The sequence below is a fragment of the Chelon labrosus genome (assembly GCF_963514085.1).
Source record: "Chelon labrosus genome assembly, chromosome: 23".
Lineage (NCBI taxonomy): Eukaryota > Metazoa > Chordata > Actinopteri > Mugiliformes > Mugilidae > Chelon > Chelon labrosus.
Genome location: NC_140356.1, coordinates 20,938,981 through 20,960,815, shown reverse-complemented (window position 1 = coordinate 20,960,815; position 21,835 = coordinate 20,938,981). Strand labels below are relative to the sequence as shown.

The following is a 21,835-nucleotide window of genomic DNA, read 5'->3' as shown; positions in this document are numbered from 1 at the left end:
GGAGAGGGAGAGGGGGGGAGAGAGAGAGAGAGAGAGAGGGGGGGTGTTTGATTTGCATTTAAATGGATTTATTGTCGGGAGGAGACAGAGCACATGGTCAGAGGACATGAGGAGCTCTGGTGCCTGAAGGAAGGATAGAAAAGGAAGGAAGGAAGTAGCTGAGCCACATGTGGTCTGAGATCAGATCAGCGTTCACACCAGTACTTTAATGTGGTCTCTTGTAATCAGATTACTCAGGACAGAGGAGGTCTCTGGACTGATTCCCTGTTGAGTCTCAGCCACTCGCTCCCAAACAAAGCCCCCCCCCCCCCTCGGTCTCTGAAGGGCCCTCTGCCAGTGCGGGACAGGGGCCAAGACTCTGTCCCTGTTGATAAGCTGTCTGTCTGCCAGGACCAGGACCAGGACCAGGATGAACTGGTGGACTATTGTTCTTTGATTAGAACCCAGAGCTGTAAACCTGGAGGAGTCCGTCCTCCATCAGCTCATACCTCTATAGATTATTATAGATTATTACAGATTATAACTCAGCTACTGTCTTTAAATAAACAGTAAAACTCAGTCTGATCACGATGACGTTTGTCTTCAGAGCTGCAGCTAAACGTCCTTCAGTCTGTCAACAGAGGACACGTCCAACAGCTGAGACTCACCATCAGAGGACGAGAGACAGAGGATGAAACAGATTAGATGAATGAATGAGTACGTGTGACGTCCCAGACTGAGATTTAGATCCTGAACATGTTGAATGTTCTCAGAGACACTGAAGAAGAAGAAGAAGACGTAGTGAGAGGGACGTTTGGTCTTCTTCTTCTTCTTCTTCTTCTTCTTCTTCTTCTTCTCTGGTCGAGTCTTGGCAGCTCTGATGCAGGTGAACTGAAACAGAAGCAGAGACAGTGGTGGAGCTGATTCTGAGAAACTAGAGTCTAAACTGAGACGGTGAGACGCTCAGAGGACGAAGTGAATCCTCAGCTCTAGGAGACGAGTTAACGAACGTCCCTGTCTCACATCATGTCCTCCTTTGTCGTGTCCAGGCGTCATTAGAGCAGAGAGACGAGGGAAGGTGAGCGGAGAGTGGACGCTCGTTAAAACGACCCGTTAGAGCGTCGTTAACGTTTCAGGGATCACCGTCAGCTTTAGGGGTCCTCTGGGGTTGTCCACCAATCAGGACACAGGACGGTGGAGGAGACGCTCTGTTGCTGGTGGTGTTGTCTTTGTCACGCGGCTACATTAGCTGCTAATCTACAGCTGAGGGGACGCACTCAGCTCAGACGGAGAGACACTGGAGGTGTGATCCTGACGCTGATGGACCAAGTTAGACCACCTCCAGGACGTCTGATGGTTTTATCTGTGGACGTCCTCCTGGTGTCTGGACTTCATGGATCCGGGGTCTACGTCTCTGTGGACGTCCTCCTGGTGTCTGGACTTCATGGATCCGGGGTCTCTGTGGACGTCCTCCTGGTGTCTGGACTTCATGGATCCGGGGTCTACGTCTCTGTGGACGTCCTCCTGGTGTCTGGACTTCATGGATCCGGGGTCTACGTCTCTGTGGACGTCCTCCTGGTGTCTGGACTTCATGGATCTGGGGTCTACGTCTCTCCGTTCTGTTTCCAGCCGAGGCTTTAAATGTGGTGACCTTTGAGACAATCAGAGGGCCCCGGCTCCAGCTAACGCTGAATGGCGCCGGTGGCCCCCGGGTCCCGACGCAGGCTGCTGCTCGGCTGCCTGTGGATTATATTGATCCCCTGAAACAATGAGGCCCTGAGCTGCTATTGTTGAACAGGAATGAAAGAAATAAATAAATAAACAACAGTAGAATGAGTCCATGATGTTTACTTCTCTCTGCAGTTCATCGACTGGTTCAGAGTGAAGAGACAGAGACGCAGAATATTTAATTAAAACAACATTTACAATCAGACTGAATATCTGCTGCTTTTAGTCTTTTAATGAAGTTTAATTTAACATCTGAGCAGCTGCAGGAAAATGTTAGCTTTTCAAAATAAGAGCCTGCTGCTCTTCAGATTCATACCTTTGCTTTGGAAGAATAACCTGTCCTCCTTAAGTGTGTTTTAAGATGGACTTCCTGATTAGCAGCACCAGGGTCCGAAATGACCCCCCATCCTCCCCTGGCTCCTCCCCCGGCTCCTCCCCCTCAGCTGTTTGGGCTGATTCTCTTCTGTCTCTACTTTTCTGACGTTTGATGTCGTTTATGAAACATTTACAGATTATTACTGCACAGAGCAAAGAGTCTGTGGCCATGCCTTTAAACTGTGAACCCCCCCAGACCCCCCCTCACTGACCCCCCCCCCCACTGACCCAGAGTAGTCCATAGAAGAGTGAAAAGGCGTCGGTGGGATGAAATATAAAATATTTAGAGATGGAGTCAGAGGAAGAAGAGATGAGTTGTGTCTGCTCTGGAAGATGCTCTTTTCTTAGTGGGGGGGGGGTGTTTAATGATGAATATGGGGGGGGGGACAGCAGAGTGGTTGTGGTATCGGTCTCTGTCTCTAACCTGTCTCTGTCTCTAACCTGTCCCTGTCTCTAACCTGTCCCTGTCCCTGTCCCTCTGTAGAAGCTGGCAGTCCGGTCCTGTCCTGTGGGGGGGACCAAGCCTCTGTCTCTCATCAAGCCCCCCTCCCAGAGCATCTCCATCTCTGTGGTACCGGCCAAGTCTCCCGTTTCCATGGTGACGGCTCACATCAACGGACAGAAGGCGGAGCCTCTGCAGACGTCCCCCATCAACCTCCAGACGGTCCACCCCTTCAGCAGGAGAGAGCTGCCCCCCCCACAGGTGAGCCTCCACAGGAGGAGGGGTCCCACACAGGGAGGAGTGCCCCCACACAGGGAGGAGGGGTCCCACACAGGGAGGAGGGTCCCACACAGGGAGGAGGGGTCCCACACAGGGAGGAGGGTCCCACACGGGGAAGAGGGCCCCACACAGGGAGGAGGGTCCCACACGGGGAGGAGGGTCCCACACAGGGAGGAGGGGTCCCACACAGGGAGGAGGGTCCCACACGGGGAAGAGGGCCCCACACAGGGAGGAGGGGCCCCCACACAGGGAAGAGGGCCCCCACACAGGGAGGAGGGGCCCCCACACAGGGAAGAGGGCCCCCACACAGGGAGGAGGGGTCCCACACAGGGAGGAGGGGTCCCACACAGGGAAGAGGGCCCCACACAGGGAGGAGGGGTCCCACACAGGGAAGAGGGCCCCCACACAGGGAGGAGGGGTCCCACACAGGGAGGAGGGGTCCCACACAGGGAAGAGGGCCCCACACAGGGAGGAGGGTCCCACACAGGGAGGAGGGGTCCCACACAGGGAGGAGGGGTCCCACACAGGGAGGAGGGTCCCACACGGGGAGGAGGGCCCCACACAGGGAGGAGGGTCCCACACAGGGAGGAGGGGTCCCACACAGGGAAGAGGGTCCCACACAGGGAGGAGGGTCCCACACGGGGAAGAGGGCCCCCACACAGGGAGGAGGGGCCCCACACAGGGAGGAGGGTCCCACACGGGGAAGAGGGCCCCACACAGGGAGGAGGGGTCCCACACAGGGAGGAGGGGTCCCACACAGGGAGGAGGGTCCCACACGGGGAAGAGGGCCCCCACACAGGGAGGAGGGGCCCCACACAGGGAGGAGGGTCCCACACAGGGAGGAGCTTCAGTAGAGGAGATCCTTTCAGTTCCATGGTTAATCACTTCCTGGTTGAGACTTTTAAAATTTAGAGTTTTTCTAGAAACTCCTCTTCCTCCTCCTCATCTTCCTCTTCTCCTCTCAGACCTCCAACTCTTTTCTTTCCTTCCTTCAGTCATAGAGACTCGTCCAATCAGAGGCCAGTGTGATGGGGGGGGTTAATAATGAGGAGTAATGGGACGTCTGCTCTGCTTGAGTGAACACATTAGAGCTGCATTGTTTCACTAAGTCTCCTTAAAACAGTAGAAATATGAATGGACTCTGGTGGACAGAGTTTAGGATCTTTATTTAATTTAAGGCCAGAACGGAGGCTGCTGTTCTTAAAGTGTTCTTGTGGTTCTCGAGTTCTTGGAGAGTCCTTGATCTGAAGACAGAGGTTCCCTTTAAAGTTCTCCTGGTTCTACTGGAGGTTCTGTTCGTTGTGACCAGGCTCTGGAGGAGGTTTAGCTTTCAGATAAACTCCATCGTTCCTGGCGGATGACTGAGGAGGTGTTGTCATGGTAACTGCTGGTCTGGGGTCGGTGGACTCGTTGATTGATTGATGAGACAGAAGAGAACTGATTTAAAGAACCCCTGATTTAAAGAACCCTGACACATGAACTAGACTGAGAAACAGAACAGATCAGCTACGACCCTCAGTGAATCAGCGTCCTACAGGTCACATGACCTCAGGTCACATGACCTCTACAGGGCGGCGTGGACACGTCATTGGTTGGTCTGAACATCTGGATCCACAGAGAATCACTGTAGAACATGTGGAGGCAGCGGCTAGTTAGCATTAGCATCACATCCACACTGTTACAGCTTTAATTTAGAGCTAAACACATGTGGTCACACAGGAAGGACTGGATTTACTGCTGGAGCCCTTCAAAATAAAAGCATGCTCTGAGGTTTCATTCAGCTTCCTGTTGAAGTTTGTTTGATGACAGGAGGTGGAGCCTGGATGTTTAGCATTAGCTTAGCAGGGTTTGCTAACTGTTAGCGTAGCCTCGTCAAGGAGAAGTGAGGTGTGGTTTCTAAACGGAGGAGGAAGAGGAGGAAGAGGAGGAAGAACGTTGTGTTTACTGCAGAGGCTTCATCGTTCTCACTGTAGAAAGAAAAAATAAATTCATTTAAAAACAGGAAGTCAGAGAGGAAGAGGAGGAGGAAGAGGAGGCCCCCTTAAGAGAAGGTGCTTAGGTTTGGAGAAAAGAGGCAGCAATTACGAAAATGAAAGCCCTTGCACTGCAAGAATTTTCATCTCTGCAGTTTCCATGGAAACCGGCCTCAGCCTCCCTCCTCCTCCCCCTCTCCCTCCTCCCTCCTCCTCCTCCCCCTCCTCCCTCCTCCTCCTCCCCCTCCTCCCCCCTCCTCCCGCTCTGCAGCACAATACGACAGAACGAAAGGATTTTCACAGAAGAAGAAAAGAGGAGGAGAAACTTTGTCTCTTTTCTGTTTCTGACGTGAAGCAGCTGACAGGAAGTGACTCGACCAGTGTCGACCAATCACAGCTCAGCAACGGATTCATGAAAAGCAGAGGAAGAGTCGACGCCATGTTTGAAGTTTAATAGATAATGAATCAAAGAGTTTAAAGCTTCAGTTGGTTTATTTATTCACTGCTTCTAACGTGTTGAAGTAGAAACTGGTTCTAATGACTCTACTGGAGTCACACTGACAGACTGCTGGAGGACAGCGCCCCCCATGGAGGAAGGCTGTTACTACAACAACACCAGCTACTGCTCATGTTCTACTTAGTTAGTTTCCATTACATCAGATCAACATTAAAGTCATCCTGTTTCTCTACCTGCTCTTTGTTTCAGATGTTGGGAACTCTCACTGCTGTTCCCATCAAGGTGCCTCAAGTCAGCTCCCTGCATCGGCTGGCAGGACAAGCAGCCACCGTGCTACCTCAGGTAAGACAGACAGGTGACACACAGACAGGTAACACACATACAGGTAACAGACACACAGGTAGATAGACAGGTAACACACAGACAGACAGGTAACACACAGACAGGTAACACACAGACAGGTAACAGACACACAGGTAGATAGACAGGTAACACACAGACAGGTGACACACATACAGACAGGTAACACACACACACACAGGTGACACACACACAGGTGACACACACAGACAGGTGACACACACACAGACAGGTGACACACAGGTAACACACAGGTAGACAGACAGGTGACACAGGTAGACAGACAGGTGACACACAGACAGGTAGACAGGTAACAGACAGGTAACAGACAGACAGGTAACAGACAGGTAACAGACAGACAGGTAGACAGGTAACAGACAGGTAACAGACAGACAGGTAACAGACAGGTAACACACAGACAGGTAACACACACACACACACAGACAGGTAACACACAGACAGGTAACACACACACACACACAGACAGGTAACACACAGACAGACAGGTAACAGACAGGTAAACCCATCCAAACTGTTCCTGTATCCAGGCAGATGATTCACTTTGATCACATGACTGACAGACTCGATCCTGATTGGTCCTCAGCTCATGGTCATGTTTTAATCAGTTCAGGTCAGAAGATGATTTTCACAGTAAAATAATTTATTTATTATTTTAACATTTGAAGCGTTAATATTCAGATAATCAGGAAGTTAAAGTTGATTAATGAAAGTAAAGTCTGGTTCTCTGAGTCAGAGTCCAGCAGGAGGCAGCAGAGAGTCAGAGACAAGAACATTAAATATTTAACATGTTTAATATTTATTTGTTAGGCTCCTCCCTCCTGGCGTCAGAGCGTTGATGTGGTTTTGTTGGGTCCTCAGGTCAGGCCAAAGACCCAGATCCCCGACAGCCTTCCTCCCGGGCCCTGCCAGGAGCTGCAGCCTCTGGGCCTGCAGAGGGCCACCGCCGTGGTCAGTCCTAAGAGCCAGGGGCCCACGCTGCCCACCGCCAACAGCACCTTCAGCCCGGAGCACCAGCCCAACGGACAGAGCGACGCCTCGCCGCCCTCGGCCCCGTCGGGGGGCCCGGACGCCGGCGGCCCCGCCCAGCACGCGTCCGCGGGGCCCGGGGTAGCGTACGCCATCATCGCCGCCTCCCCCGCCACCGGCAACGGAGTGTCGACCGTCAGCGAAGCCGTCAAGGTGACGAGTGGAAAACAAACTTTATTTAAACGTCTCAAAGAACAAAAGGTTTTAATCATGTGATCCAACCCGTCTGTTCAGGTGATAATAATCCAGCCACAGGCCCCCAGCAGCACCGAGGGCTCCCCAGGGGCACAGGCCGACCTCCCGCCACAGGAGGCTCCGCCCACACCCAAGTCCCCCAAGTCCCCCAAGAAAGACGAAGATCCAGAGGTGACACTTTACTCTTCATCATCAGGAGACGCCATCTTTAAAATCATCATCTTCATCATCATCATCATCACCTTCTTCTTCTTCTTCTCTTCCACAGAAAGTCGCCTTCATGGTCGCTCTGGGCCTCGTCACCACAGAACACCTGGAGGGTCAGTTCACTCACGAACCTCAACTCTGCTTCCTGTGATATTTAGCTGCTGTCCTGTTGCATTATGGGAACTGTAGGATCTGAGGTTTAATTTAACGCCTGTCTTCCCTCCATCACTGCAGAGATCCAGACGAAGAGGCAGGAGAGGAAGAGGAGAAGCACAGCTAACCCAGCCTACAGCGGCCTGTTTGAACCAGAGGTCAGAGACCTGACGGCGTTACTGTTAATGTCCACGAGTCTCTTCTTCTTCTGATTCTGTCTCTGTGTCTCTGTGTCTCTGCAGCGTAAACGTCTGGCGTCACATTACCTGAACAGCTCGCTCTTCCTGTCAGCACGAGGTAACGTCACCCTGGTAGCAACGCATTCAGCAACGCATTCAGCAACAACTTGAGTAGAACCAAGAGTTTAGAGAAATACCACAAAGGTTCTAGTAACAATAGAACCAGGCCCACTCTCCATCTGGACATGTGGAGAACCAAAGAACCCAAAGTGTTCCACGTTGGGTTTAATCTGGCTACAAAATCCTCCTGATTCCACTACAGGAGGCAACGTACACACAATTCATCACAGATTTCCTCCATGTTGTTCACACATGTGACTCCCCAGGGGAACCAGTCACCAAGGCATGCTACATATCAATGCTAAGCTAACTGTGTTATCTGTAGTACCACCATTAGACCACTAGAAATGTGTAAAGGGCTCAGATTCTATCAGTCCAGTCCCCATGTGGAGGATCATGTGACAGACCAGTATCACCTGGACGGTTGTTTACAGGTTCAGGTCCTGGTCTTTTAGTAACAGGACCTGGTTCCGGGTCCATCAGGTCTGGACCAGTTAACATTAGCCTCCTGCATGGCTTCAGCTCTAACCTCCACTAACCTGTGCTCTGCTTCATTTACATGCTAGACTCTGAGGATTTCTGCTGGAAGGTAGGTCACATGACTCTAACTGTGGCGTCGACTCGTCTGAAGTTTAACTCAGAGCAGCTTCGTCCAAACGTCCGTGAGCTAAAGCAGACGTCCTGTGTTGTCAGGAGGACGTGGAGCATGACGACCACTGTGCCGTCTGTAAGGAGGACGGTGAGCTGCAGCCCTGCCACAACTGCCCCAGAGCCTTCCACCCCAACTGCCTCCACCCGCCCCTCAAGACCCCCCCCAGAGGCCCCTGGTACTGCCCCAAGTGTCAGAAGAAGGTACGAAGCTCCAGGACGATCCAGGTCACTGGTCACAGGTCAGAACTGAAGCTAAATGATGGTCTGGTTTCTGTTCTGCAGGTTCTCAACAAGGAGAACATGTCATGGCCTCAGAACTTTGTTCAGTCCTACGTTACACACAAGACGGGTAAGAAATGATTCCTTTATTAAACTAAGAAGACTGATCGCTAACGACGACGCTTTTAAACGATGTTGGTTTGTTGTTGATCAGTGAGAGAAGAAGAGAAGAGACGACTGATGAGGAGAAACAACGAGCTGAAGAAAGAATGTGCTCACCTGGAGGAGCAGGACGAGAAGCTCAGCCAGACGCTCAAGGTAGCAGACCAGGCTAGCTGTTAGCATCTGTTAGCAGCACCCTTAGCAGCTGTTAGCATCTGTTAGCATCATCCTTAGCAGCTGTTAGCATCACCCTTAGCAGCTGTTAGCAGCACCCTTAGCAGCTGTTAGCATCAGTTAGCAGCACCCTTAGCAGCTGTTAGCAGCACCCTTAGCATCTGTTAGCTGTTAGCATCACCCATAGCAGTTGTTAGCATCACCCTTAGCATCTGTTAGCAGTTAGCATCACCAGTTTTTTGTGTGAAGCTAAGCTAACAGGAAGCTAAGCTAACAGGAAGTTGCCGTCTCCTGTTTCCTGTCCGCAGCAATGCATGGACGTGAGGGAGCGGCTGCTGGGTCAACAGAGAGACGCCACGGCGTCGCTGGACCGCCTCAAAGCTCTCATCAAGCTCATCCAACGGGAGCAGCTCATCCAGGTCACCATGACGACCACCGCCACCATCGCCGCCTCCCTGCTCTCCCAGTCCTGGATCAAACCCACCAGCAGCGCCGCCGCCCCGGGCCCCTCGACCACCACGCCCCTGCAGACGAGCCACGCCCACAGCCAGGACGACGGCGACAACTAGCCCCGCCCACTCGCCCAGACCCCACCCACCCCCGAGTTCTTAGGGCAGCGATGATGATCTCTCTGGTCCGACTGTCTCCACCCATCGATCGGGACAAACGAGAGGCTCCACCTGATTCAAGTATTTTTTAAACCCAACACCTACAGTGCTTACGAGATTTCTTTTTTTAAGTTGTTTTCTATTTATTCTTGGCCTTAATGTATTTATTACGAGAAGTTAGCGGCGGCGGCGCTGTGGCGGCGTTGCGGCGCGGCGGCGGCGCTCCACCAGATATTTCCCTTTTTTAAACACAGGTATAATTCTCGTTGTGCGTTGAGAGAGCGAGCGTAGACTTAGACTGTACAGCGATATATCGAGTAGATGTTTGTTCTCATTCTCCTGCGAACAATGTTTTTTGCCATAAGAATTCAGGAAATGTTTTTTCATCGTGTATGTGAACGCATACGAGCCTTCAAACAAACAGAGGAACTTTTTTCAGTATTAATAGAGTTAAAGACGTCAAAGAAAAAAGTATTTAAGATAAAAAAGTACAGAAATTAGCATTTCTAGTGGAGATTTTAGTATTTTCATGCTGATGCCTGTTGATAAATGTAAGTTTGGAGTATTCAAGGGATCACTGTACATACGCTGTATTATTATCTTCATCATCATCATCATCATCATCATCATCATCATCATCATCGCGGGTTTGTTCGGTTTTCAAACTTTACGGGAGTCACACCTTTGAAGCCGAGTCGCGTTCGTTTAAAACTGGTTCTCTGTGATGGAGACAAGGATGCTAATGCTAATGCTAATGCTAAAGCTAACGAGTCGATAGACTGTTCTTATGATCAAATTTGTGAAAAGCGCAAGAAACCGTTGCATTCGACAAACTGGAACCAACGAATTTTAGCATTTTTATCTTTAAAACATAACAAATTGTTTTTTAATTATTCATCTGAAAAAGAGAAACACAGTAGACGCAGTAGACACAGTAGAAGCTGTTTCAGCCGTTTCAGCCGTTAGCCTTGGAGCTAGTTTATCTGATTCTGGTCTGATTCCATCACAGGAAACTAAACGTTTAAACGAGCGTCGACCAAAGTGTCGTTTGTTCCCAGCTGCACTCGAACACATCGCAGGCGTCCGGTCGGTGTGATGCATCCTCTCGTCCCCCTCCCCTTTAACCAGTATAGAAAATATGCCAAAAACCTTTTTCTTTGTCTTTGTCCTGGGACCGATCACCTCCCACCAACGTCTCCACTGCTGTCCTCTCTCTCCCTGCCTCTTTTATATTTTTTTAAACTTCTTTTGAGCCGTTAATCCGACAGATGAACACTGCCTCAAGTACAAACCATCTCCAGGTTTTTCGTCTTTGTTGCGTCTTATTTTTTTATTTTTTATTTTAAATGAATCAGAAATGGGACAACTCTGTCATACTGCAACAACTCTGACTGTCGCTGGAGCGGCCTGCTTCTAGTTCTGGTTCTGGTTCTAGTTCTGGTTCTGGTCCGGCTCGCTCCACGTGTCTCACTAGTCTTCCTGCTGGTCCAGAGAGGTTCCATTTTAGTGTTGCATAGATTTTCTTTTACCTGTTGTCACCTGTCAGTCGAGGTGCAGGTCTCTGATGCACAAACATGAACAAATGGTTGGAAAGTAAAAAAATAAATGAAATGAAAAAGAGAAAATGCCTTTTATCAAGAGAAGAAGAAGCAAACCGTGGCGTTGACGCTGAGAGGAGGTGGTTTTATGTTTTAGTTTGAGTCATATCCAGGTCACCGCAGTCTGAAACGAAAAGACGACGAGCAATACGACATCAGCGTTAACTCTGAAGAAACGTCGGATTTAAAGTCGGACAAACGTGTCGACACATGGATCGTGCTGCGTTCAGGTGTCCTACGGTCTGCTGCTACAAACGCGTTGAAGCGACGGTCGGGCAACGTTTTACATCCACGACGGAAAAAACATCAATTTATTTATTGTTTCAACGAGTCGGTCCCTAAAAGACGGAAATAAGAACGAAAGAGAAGACGACGATTTAACGTTTAGTTCTCGTTAAACTCTTCGGCCGTCGGAGGCGTTCAGGACACGCGGGATAAACGGACTCTGACTCGTTTTTAAAAGTAAGCGCTTTATCAGAGCACAGAGTCTGGAAGGAGACGACTGGAGGACGGACGAGTCCTGACCAACATGAAAACTGATCACACTCGATACGAAACTGAACCTGAAGGTTTGATTTAAGGAACAGGTGCTGCCTTCAGGTGCAGTCGTGAAGAAGTTGAGTCAAGTTCAGAAATGACTTTTAAATGTTTGAGGAAAACGTTGATATTTCTAAAATTACATTAAGCTAGCTGCTACTTAGCTTGCTAACTGTTAGCCTTGGTGGCTTCTGGATGCTAACACCAAACCATGACTTCATTTGAAGGCAGCATCGGCGCTGTGGAGTTTTAAGTAAAAATTAGTGGTTTGTAATTTTCTGATAAACAAAAAAAAAAGTTCGTCACAACTAAATTTACATCTGAATCAATTAAAGGTTTTCCTGTCGGTTTTTAACTCCGCCCCCCGGCGTCGTGGAAGCGTCCAGGCTCTGAGACCGACAGCAGATTTAGAAACGCGACCGTTGACCCTGACTTTGCCTTTTACAAAGAATCCAGTCATGATCAGATGAAACCTGGCAGGTTTTATTTGGCTGAATGTGCCATGTGATGCATATCGAGTCCTCGCTCACCTGCAACGAGCGCGGCGGGGCACCATATCGCTGCGTCGATGCTCCGCCCTCCAAATGAAATAAAATAAATAAGTTCCCCTTTAAATAAATCAAACCCTCCCTCCGAGCGCACCTCTTCATCCGTTTCTACAAATCTTCTCCGGGAGAAACTGTGCAGTGCTTAAACAGATCTATTTTAATACACGACACGACATTTGAACAAAAAAAAAAACATTTTTATATTCTTTTATCAAGGAGCAAAAAAATAAAAAGAAGAAGAGAACATTGGGGTTTTCTATCGTTTCCAGTTCTGCATTCTGACTTCTAGCTTGCAACGTTCGATGTATTCTTTTGCCACAAGGAGGCGACGACGACACGAAGGAGTTTAGATGGAAATGAAAATGTGTGTTGGCTGTGGAAGTAGAAGTTTGTTTGTGAGTAATAAGGGGACTGTCCAGTGGATAGTGTGTATAGGAAAGTGTTTGTCTTAAATATGCCAATGTAGTTTTTTCTTCTTTACGATGCATTAAAGCTGATTGATGGAAGGTGGTCGATGGTTAAAAAGTAGTCTCACCTTTTTGTACCAAGTTCTTACAAAAAAAATGGAATCATTAATAAACAAAGTTCAAGAACAAACGAGTCGACTCCGGGGTTTGATTTCATCTCAGAGGTTTAAAGTTCAGGTGTGAACGAAGCGTCCAGGGGTCAGAGCTGAGTCCCCCCCCCCCCCCCCCCAGTATCTGAGCTGAATAAAGACTTTGGTATTTTCTTTATATTTTCATGTATAAAGTCTGTAACGACCAGAAGCTTCTATTTTATCTTCTACTAACACTTTAATGTGGTTTTGATTTATTACAAGTAAATAACATCATCCAGTGACTTTAACTCATTTTAGTGTTTTTTCTGAAACTTTTAAAATAATATTAAAAATGTGCAAAAACCTCAATAGAATACTTGTATAAAAGTTTTACAATAAACAAAGTATAAAAATATACAAAAATGTTTAAAAGTAAGAAAATTGGAAAAAGGTCCAAATGTCATCCTCAGTCTGGTTTTAGATTTTAAACTTGTCGTTTGTCCGTCTGGTGTCGGGGTTCATCCTCAGGAGGACATGAATATGTCTCTCTTTAAAGAAGCTCCGTCCCCAGAGGATGGCGAGGGGGGCGGGGTCAAGGAGTTACCTGAGCAGGTGGGCAGCGGGAGCCGAAGACGGTGGGGAAATGTTCGATGAGGACCTCGGTGAAGATGTTGATGGGCGTCAGAGCCGACAGGGAGATGGAGCCGTGACGAGGCCAGACCAGGTTAACGCCGAAGACGCAGGACAGGTTGGACGCGCTCATCTTGTTGATGATGCTCTCCTGAGACACCTGAGACGGACGAGACACGAGTCAACAGCTGATCACGATCAAGACAGAAAGCTCCCAACACTAATAATGACTGAGGGCAGCGCTGTAGTTCCCAGTTTGACCTGAAGGTGTCAGTGTTGCTTCTGTCCAATGAAGCTCATTAGTAAAGTGCTTTTAATTTGAAAGTGTTTTACAGGAAGTGTGGAGTCTCTATTAAAAGATTTAAATGGAACAGAATTCAAATGAAAAAGGTTTAAGTTGAATAAAGACTATTTAAGAAAATACATTTATACTGCAAGTTATTTTTTTTAATTAGTTAAATTTTATTTTTATATTTATAAAGCCTAAACCATGATGGCTGATTTACAGACACACAAACTGAGATCAGATCTCAAGTGCTGGCTGGGGACGCATGTGGAGACACATTTAGATTAAGACCAGGTAGATGGACAGGTGAGACCAGGTGAGACCAGGTGAGACCAGGTGAGACCAGGTGCCGTTTGGTCTGAACAGGAAGTAAATAATAAATAAAAACGTACCATGTGGAGGAAACACAGCAGGTACTTGGCCACGATGAAGTTCTGTTCAGGAAGACCCTCCATGATCTGTTTACACCTGGTCACCCTCAGACTGCTGTTGACACCTGGACACCAGGAGCAGACGTCGTTAAGACTCTACCACCTCTAATGATGATGATGATGATGATGATGATGAATGTGTTGGAGATGAAGGACTCACTGAGGATCTCCTGGACCTGGCTGTAGACTCTGAAGGTGAGCAGCGGCTCAGGAAGTTCTCTGAGGAACGTCTTGAGGATCACAGCAGGAACGTGGACGTCCTGGTACTGCTCGAAGCTCACGGGTTTACCTGGAACCAGATCACAGCTGATCACCATGAAGGAACGTAGGAACTAAAACTACTGGGAATAAAACAGAAGAAGAAGAAGGCCCCTGGCGCTGAGGGAGGGAGACCCCGCTCACCCAGGTTGTAGAGTTTCTGAACGTCCTTGATGATCTGAACCCGGACCGAGCGTCTGAAGAGCCCCTCTGTCCTCAGACCTGAAAGACAAGGACAGGTTCAGAGACCTGAGAGACACCTTCATCATGATGATGATGATGATGATGATGATGATGATGATGATGTCACCGTTCTGCTTCAGGTAGGACACAGTCTGAGACATGACAGGTGGGATGATGGCTCCTCGGTTCTTCTCTCTGATGCTGAGAGGAAACAGATGATTGGTTGATTGATTACTGATGGGGGGGATGGGGGCGGGGTTTAACTCAGGGAGACACTCACTACTGCAGACTGACTCCAAACTGCTGGGAGGGCAGGGGCGGTCGACGGGGGGGTACGTTCACTGGGGCGCGGGGGGCGTCCTTCTGGTCGGCCCGTAACTTCTCATCATGTCTGAGAGAAGAAGAACGTTAGAGACGACGCTACGAAGATAAAACAAGAGAAGAAGAAGAAGAAGAAGAAGAAGAAGAACCTGAGGACTTCTGGAGGGATGATGAGCTGCTCGTAGTTCAGGTGATCTTTCAGTTCAGCCAGGTAGTTCACGTACATCAGCTTCCGTCCAAACTTATGACTGCACACAAAACCACAGAAGAAGAAACTGACCATCAACTAAACCAGAGAAGAAGAAACTGACCATCAACTAAACCAGAGAAGAAGAAACTGACCATCAACTAAACCAGGGAAGAAAGTGTGACTGAGAATGAAACCATAGAAGAAGAAAGCGTGGGTCATGTTTGTACCTGATCAGAGGTTTGAAGATGTTCCAGATGATCCTGATGAAGTTCGTAGGATGAACCACGTAAAGAGTCTTCAGGTTCTTCTTGTATCTGGAGAAACAGTCAAAGTTAATAGATGAATTAGAATGTCTGATCTGTAATGCATCAGTCTGGGTGGGTGGGGGGGGGGGGGGGGGGGGGGTGGGGGACCTACTTCCTGTCAAACTCGCTGTAAGCTTCTCGTAACCACTTGATTGACGGCTTGTTGCTGCTGCTCAGGCCGTGATGGAAGTAGACCAGGATGTAGTCCATCTCCACGTACTGGTCCAGAGTGAACTTCAGATACCTGCAGAAGAAGAAGAAGAAGAAGAACGTCAACCAGAGATCAGGAGGACCAGGACCAGGACCAGGTCCAGGACCAGAACCAGGACCAGGACCAGGACCGAGGTCTGAGACGTACTCCAGCAGCCGGCGGTGATCCAGCTGATGAGACGGAGGAAGACAACAGCTGCTGAAGGTGATCAGCTTCCTGCCGTATTTATCGTCACCTGAAGAAGAAACAGAGCAGAGAACTTTAACATCAAACCTCGTGTTTATTTATTTATTTCATTTATTTCTTTGTTGTTAATGAAGGAGACGTGTTTGTCACTGTTTGGTCTGAACAGCTGTTTTCACTGAGCACATGACAAGAAACATCTGGAACCTAGAAAATGTTTCAACTGGAAGAAAATAAAGGAGATTAATGATTTATAATGATTCATATTTAACCAGCTGCTGTCTGACTTCTTCTTCTTCTTCTACTGATTGTTGGCGGCTCTGTCTCTGACCAACCTCCATTAAATTAATTTAAGTTTCATGTTTTTTAGTTTTGGATGGTTTCTCCGTTGGGACATTTTGTTTCACTATTTCCTAAACAGACTAAACGTTTAATGTATTAGTTGGTATGTTGCCATGGTGACCGACCTGAGACCTGGATGATGCCGTGTCGGGCCACGTCGTAGTACGGGTGGGACAGGTCGGGGCTGGCGGTGGAGCTGGGAGCGTCTGGGACGTCTGGGACGTCTGGGACGTCTCTGTCTTCATTCTGCTGAAGTTCTGTTTAAAGTCAAAGCAACGTTAGCTCGCTTCATGTTTCTGTAGCAGCTCTACACAGAGACGATGCTAACGATGCTAAACAACAGCAGGTCTAAACTCCTCCCACGTCTAAACTCCTCCCACATCTAAACTCCTCCCACTTCTTTCTAAATCATTTCCTTATCTGTTCCTGTTCCTGATCTCTGACGGAGCGGAGCCAGAGGCCTGGGTGGAAACGCTGAGGAAGTTAGTCATAAACAGAGTGGACCTGATAAGAGACAGGAAACGACCTGAAGCAACAAAAGACTCGTTCAGATCAACACTGAGACGGAAAAGGTCACGATGGACATTCAGTCGTCTCACGATGGACATTCAGTCGTCTCCGTCACTGTGAGACTCTGACAGCTTTTAGTTTAAAGGACCAGACTCTGGTTCAGACTCTGGTTCAGACTCTGGTTCAGACTCTGGTTCAGACTCTGATGACGGCAGGAAACAGGAAGTCAGATCATTAATGAGACGACAGAAGAGATTAGTCAACATCTAATCAGACTTCTAAGAAACTACAGAACGAAACCAAAGAAGAAGAAACTACTGAGAAACAAAACAAAACAATTAAGAACCTGACTGAGAATGAAACCAAAGAAGAAGAAACTGATATAATGCGCACGGTTAGAAGCTAAACTGACACACTTCTTCTTCTTTGGTTTTGTTCTGAGACTGTCATGGAGACTGAAGGAACTACAGAATAAAACAAAACCAAAGAAGAAGAAGCTACTGAGGGAAAAAAAACTCAATTAAAAACCTGACTGAATAAAACCAAAGAAGAAGAATCCAACTACAAACCAAACTAAATAATAACCGTTCACTCAGCCAGAAGCTAAACGGACACATTTGTTCTTCTTCTTTGGTTTTCTCAGAGGACACAGACGGAGCTCTAAAACTAAACCAGGATCCAAAGCTCCATCAAAAACTGATCTGATGATCTGACCTCAGTCCACATGAGGAGGTGGTCTGACCTCTGACCTCTGACCCTGAGAATGAGTCCAGTTCTAACTAAAGATCAACTTCATTAAACCGTCAACGGATCAACACGTCTCCATGGAGACCAGATCAAATGATGTGATCAGATACGTGTGTTTACATCAAAACATCTTCACTGATGAAGAGGAGCATCACATCTACTGGAAATAGAACAGAAGAAGAAGGAGGAGGTAAAAATAAGAAGTGACGAGAAGAAGAAGAAAAGGGGAAAGAGAAGTAGGAGGAACAAGAATAACACAGAGAAGAAGAAGAAGAAGAAGAAGAAGAAGGAGGAGGAGCGAAAAATAAGAAGTGATGAGGAGAAGAAGAAGAAGAGGGTTAGATGTACCACCCCTAACCTATAATAATGTGAGATTTGGTTTCATAATGGAGGACAGAAAGTTAGAATATAACATAAATAACCTGGTTATACTCGCTAAATACTTTCTACACAAATGTAAATTTTCAAAAACTACCCCACATTTCAACATTTTTTTAAAAGATCTGCACCTCTACTTTGATTCATTAAAATTTATGAAATCAAAGAAAGCCCTACAGCTGTATGACAGTTTATCAACATTCACTTTTGATTGATCCCCTTTAAGATTTTCTTTTCTATTGCTTTACTTTCTATTATTGTTCTGTTTATATCCTTTCTTTTTTGTGAATGTAAGAAATGCCACGCTCAGTTCTGAAAGCAACATCGTTCTGTAATTGTATTTGAATATGCTTTTGTGTATTGTGTTTTTGCATCTTGCAATAAAGAAAAAAAAAAAAAAAAGAAGAGGGGAAAGAGAAGTAGGAGGTACAAGAATAAGACGGAGAAGAAGGAGAAGAAGAAGAAGAAGAAGAACCATCATCTCTGTCCACATAGGCTCCATCTTGGTTCATCTAGTTTTTCTACTCCATGTTTCTCCTGAACTTCTCACCTGATGGTGCTGATTAGAGGTTACCATGGTGACCACCAGCTCTCATATTAAACCTTTAATAAACAGTTTGTAGTTGAACTAAACTCACCTATCTCCGCCAGCTGCTCCAGCTCTGAGGTGGAGGTCATCTCTGGAGGAAGGACACTGAGTCACCAACAGAACCTTAAACCATTAAACAGCTGTTTGTAGTTTATAAAGGAGAATAAAGTTAATCAATGAGTCTAAACATCAGCTAGCTAACAGCTAACAGCTAACAGCTAACAGCGCTGCTCCGCTAACAGCAGCTAATAACATCATTAGCATATTAGCAAACACCTGAGCGCTTTGATTAACTCCATAAAAACCAGCGTTTAACGCGAGAACACGGTTATATCTGCTCGTTACACACGTCACCGTCCGCGTGTCCCGGTACCGGAGCCGGTGAGGAGCCGTGATTCGGTCCAACTCTCACCTGAAGCCGCGGGTTTGACGCTGACGTCAGTAAAAAGTCGGACAGGTAAAAAGTTGATCCAAACTTCCTCCAGTCAGACCGCCGCGCTCTGCCGCTCTGCGCATGCTCAGAGAGGAGCCGCTCAGGAGCTGTTTATACTGGAAAAGAATAGAAACACACTTCCGGTTTGTTTAAACTTTATTTAAACCTTTCAATGAAATATTAACATTTAGATTTAATGTACAGCAAAAGATTCACTGATAAATATATAAAAAATATAATCTACTACATTAAAACTTATAGTTTTCTTTAAAAAAACTGTAAAAATACTTTAAATAGATAAAATCACTGAGTGTCCAGTTCATTAGGTACAGCCTACAGCAGTCCTGAACTACAGCTCATCTTCATGAAGGTTCTGGTATTCAACATTAGAATCTTTAAATCTTTAAATTTTATGTAATTTCTGATTTTTTGTAAAACAGATTTTAAAGCAAAAAAACAAAACAAAAAAAATAAAAAATAAAAACATGAATTAGACCGTAAACAGAACAATGTCTAAAATTATTACAATAAAAAGAAACCAAATTAAGTTGGAGTCGTTCATGTTTGATTATAAAACAGAGTAACACTAGAAACTATTACCTATTCTCACTGCTGTTACCAGAAAATAAATGCATAATAATCTGATCTATTTTATAAATAAATAAATAAATAATCTGATCTATTTATAATCTATAATCTCAGGGCCGGTTCATTGGGTACACTAGAGAGAAGCTGTGATCTCTATAAGAGGCAGTTATTCTGAATGGAAGAAAAAGAAAACTGCCATAAAAAGAAGAATAAATCCATAACTGATCAAAATCACATCAAAAGTTTAAGTTTGAGTCTCAGATTAAAGTCTGAGTGTTTCTGTCAGACTCTGACGATGAGGAGGTTTAAAGCTGTGAAAGCCTGACACCTGCTGGACACAAGCTGACAGAGCTTCAGTTAGTTTTTACTGAGACACTTAATATTATTAAAAACTTTTTTAACAACTTGGAGTCTTCAGAGCTTCATCAGGAAAAAACTAATGAAATTAAATAAAGTCTAAGAACAGCAGTCATCACTTCCTGTAGCTGTTAAATGCTGTGGTGTTGTACTGTAAAAAAAAAAAAAAACACTACAGTAAACACCACATTCCTTCATTAAAGTGCCATGCTGTAGTTCACATTGCATTGTGGGTAATTTCCACTATATATTGTATGTATGTTTCAGGATAACTAAAGTGTTTCTAGTGTTTAAATAGTTTAATAGAGGTGGTCCAGACTGCTAGCTAGCTTACCGTCTCAATAAAGTGTTTAGAAATCAAATTACAAATGTTGATTTTTGTCAGAATCAAACCTTTAACTCACAGAGACGTGAACCTCATATCATCTATGTCCTCCTGTGTCTTTATTTCTCGTCTCTCTCGAAGATATTTTGGAGGAAAGAAGTGGATTTTTATTCTGACAGCCTCTAAAAAAAAACCCTGGAGGGGAGGATTTACTCACAAACAAATTCAAATGCAAAGCTGACACTGACTCTGTGGGGAGACATTTCAGAGAAGGAGGTTTAGTCCGTTGGCGTGAAGCCAGCGTCGGCCGAACAAAGACACGAGTGAGAGTGGAATCAGAGCGAGGGGAAACAAAGAGACTCAGAGGGATTAGCACAGATGAACGGCTAATTTAACTTTCATCTGGTATATTATTACGGTGAGGCATCAATCAGACTGTGATATGTCTTATTAGCAGATAGTTCAGGCTCTTGTGGGTGCTGTACAGTCTTATATAACAGAGGTGTGGGTGGTGGTGTTCCTCAGGGTACGACTTTGGGTCCTCTGATGTTTCACTTCAACGAATCAGCATCGTTTCAGGATATGATCGTCTTATTTAGTTTTTTTTAGCTTTGACCTGTTTATACTTTTCCTCATCCATCCATTAAACAACCGTCCAAACATTCTTCCCTTCATAATATTTCCTCCACGGTTTTATTTATTATTCTGTTTCCTGTTCATCGTGGCAGCGTCTGTCTTAAAGTCATAATTTAATTAATTTATCTTCTTTGTCCTTTTGTATTTTAGTCTTTTCTATTATTTTCTGTCAGTTTTCTTGCTGCTGGACCAGAAGAATAATCTAAAAATTAATTTATTATTATTTTTTTTTGTGCTTATCAGCTGAGAGCAGCCTCCTCCCTCTGAAGATAAACGCTTCATATATAAAAACTCTGGTTTTACTGTGAGAGTGAATGTGAATAAACTACATGTGGAGCAGCGGAGGGGATGAAGAGAGAAAAAATAGAAAGCGTCGTGATGTTCTGTGATTATGCAAATGAAGAAAGTACGTTGGGAGTATGTGACCCAAATATGGAGGAGAATAACGATGAGCTCAGATCCTTGACACCTCAACACGACGTCTGACTGATGAACAGACCACCACCCTCAATAAAACCATCAGACATTTAACAGGTTTAAGAAGAGAAACATCTGAGTTTGTGTTTTTTTGTTGGTAAAACTCAACTAAACTGAGATAAATGATTCCACTTACAAATAAAATGATGTTTTTCACAATGAAAGAAAAAACAAAAAAAAGATTCAGAGAGAGAGAGAGAGAGAGAGAGAGAGAGAGAGCGGTGGGGGGGATTAAACTGGATCTGACTGAATGAAACAACGTTCAGACTGAAGAATGTTCATCATCCATCATTCATCCCAAATCAAAACCCTCAAATAGAAACAGAAACCTGTAACAATAATATTAATAATAAAAGCTGATTATCTTCTTAGTCTGTGTTAATCCGTTCATTTCTCATTAATCCATTCATTCTAACAGATGACACCATGAGCTGTAGATTATTATCAGTCTGTCAAATCTGAACTTTCAGCACATTTCAGATTCTATTTGACACAAACGTCCAAAAATAGTGAAAATATAAAATAAGAAATAAAAACCTCCTACATTATTACCTCTGACTCCCAGCAGCTCAGCTCTCTGATCGTTTCCTCTGGTCTGGTCTGGTCCTGGTTCTGGTCCTGGTTCTGGCATTGGCACTGGTACTGGTACTGGTTCTGGTTCTGGTACTAGTATTGGTTCTGGTCTGGGTCTGGGTCTGGTACTGGTCTGGTTCTAGTACTGGTACTGGTACTGGTACTGGTTCTGGTACTGGTACTGGTTCTGGTTCTGGTTCTGGTACTGGTACTGGTCTGGTTCTAGTACTGGTACTGGTACTGGTACTGGTACTGGTTCTGGTACTGGTACTGGTACTGGTTCTGGTTCTGGTCTGGTTCTGGTACTGGTCTGGTTCTGGTTCTGTTTCTGGTCTGGTCCTGGTCCTGGTCCT

The 21,835-nt window shown here is 46.0% G+C and overlaps 2 protein-coding genes across 5 annotated transcripts in view; one reads left to right on the top strand and one right to left on the bottom strand.

Moving 5' to 3' along the window:
• phf21b (PHD finger protein 21B) overlaps positions 1-9,882 on the top strand; it is a 37,540-nt gene extending 27,658 nt beyond the window's left edge. The window contains exons 4-15 of one of the 2 annotated variants that reach the window (XM_084573714.1): positions 2,567-2,785; positions 5,483-5,575; positions 6,473-6,793; positions 6,875-7,006; positions 7,104-7,155; positions 7,277-7,353; positions 7,438-7,492; positions 8,061-8,083; positions 8,188-8,346; positions 8,428-8,494; positions 8,579-8,682; positions 9,009-9,882. In XM_084573714.1, the coding sequence (XP_084429840.1) occupies positions 2,567-2,785; positions 5,483-5,575; positions 6,473-6,793; positions 6,875-7,006; positions 7,104-7,155; positions 7,277-7,353; positions 7,438-7,492; positions 8,061-8,083; positions 8,188-8,346; positions 8,428-8,494; positions 8,579-8,682; positions 9,009-9,269 (1,563 nt within the window). In that variant the 3' untranslated portion in view covers positions 9,270-9,882. Of the gene's footprint in view, positions 1-2,566; positions 2,786-5,482; positions 5,576-6,421; positions 6,794-6,874; positions 7,007-7,103; positions 7,156-7,276; positions 7,354-7,437; positions 7,493-8,060; positions 8,084-8,187; positions 8,347-8,427; positions 8,495-8,578; positions 8,683-9,008 lie in introns of both variants that reach the window. The other variant, XM_084573713.1, reaches the window with a different exon arrangement.
• Positions 9,883-12,749: 2,867 nt separating this feature from the next.
• LOC311508770 (rho GTPase-activating protein 8-like) lies at positions 12,750-18,675 on the bottom strand. 3 transcript variants are annotated; one of them, XM_084573723.1, is made up of 13 exons: positions 18,506-18,675; positions 18,143-18,216; positions 15,995-16,126; positions 15,492-15,579; positions 15,246-15,377; positions 15,056-15,142; positions 14,788-14,886; positions 14,598-14,708; positions 14,445-14,518; positions 14,279-14,356; positions 14,037-14,165; positions 13,838-13,941; positions 12,750-13,319 (listed from the first exon to the last, which is right to left on the bottom strand). In XM_084573723.1, exons 2-13 carry the CDS (start codon positions 18,180-18,182, stop codon positions 13,122-13,124), a joined length of 1,272 nt encoding a protein of 423 aa, XP_084429849.1. In that variant the 5' UTR covers positions 18,183-18,216; positions 18,506-18,675; the 3' UTR covers positions 12,750-13,121. The 3 variants fall into 3 exon arrangements, with proteins under 3 accessions (XP_084429849.1, XP_084429847.1, XP_084429848.1); XM_084573721.1 differs by having other exon boundaries at positions 15,246-15,579; XM_084573722.1 differs by having other exon boundaries at positions 15,246-15,579; positions 18,143-18,184.
• Positions 18,676-21,835: the final 3,160 nt, after the last annotated feature.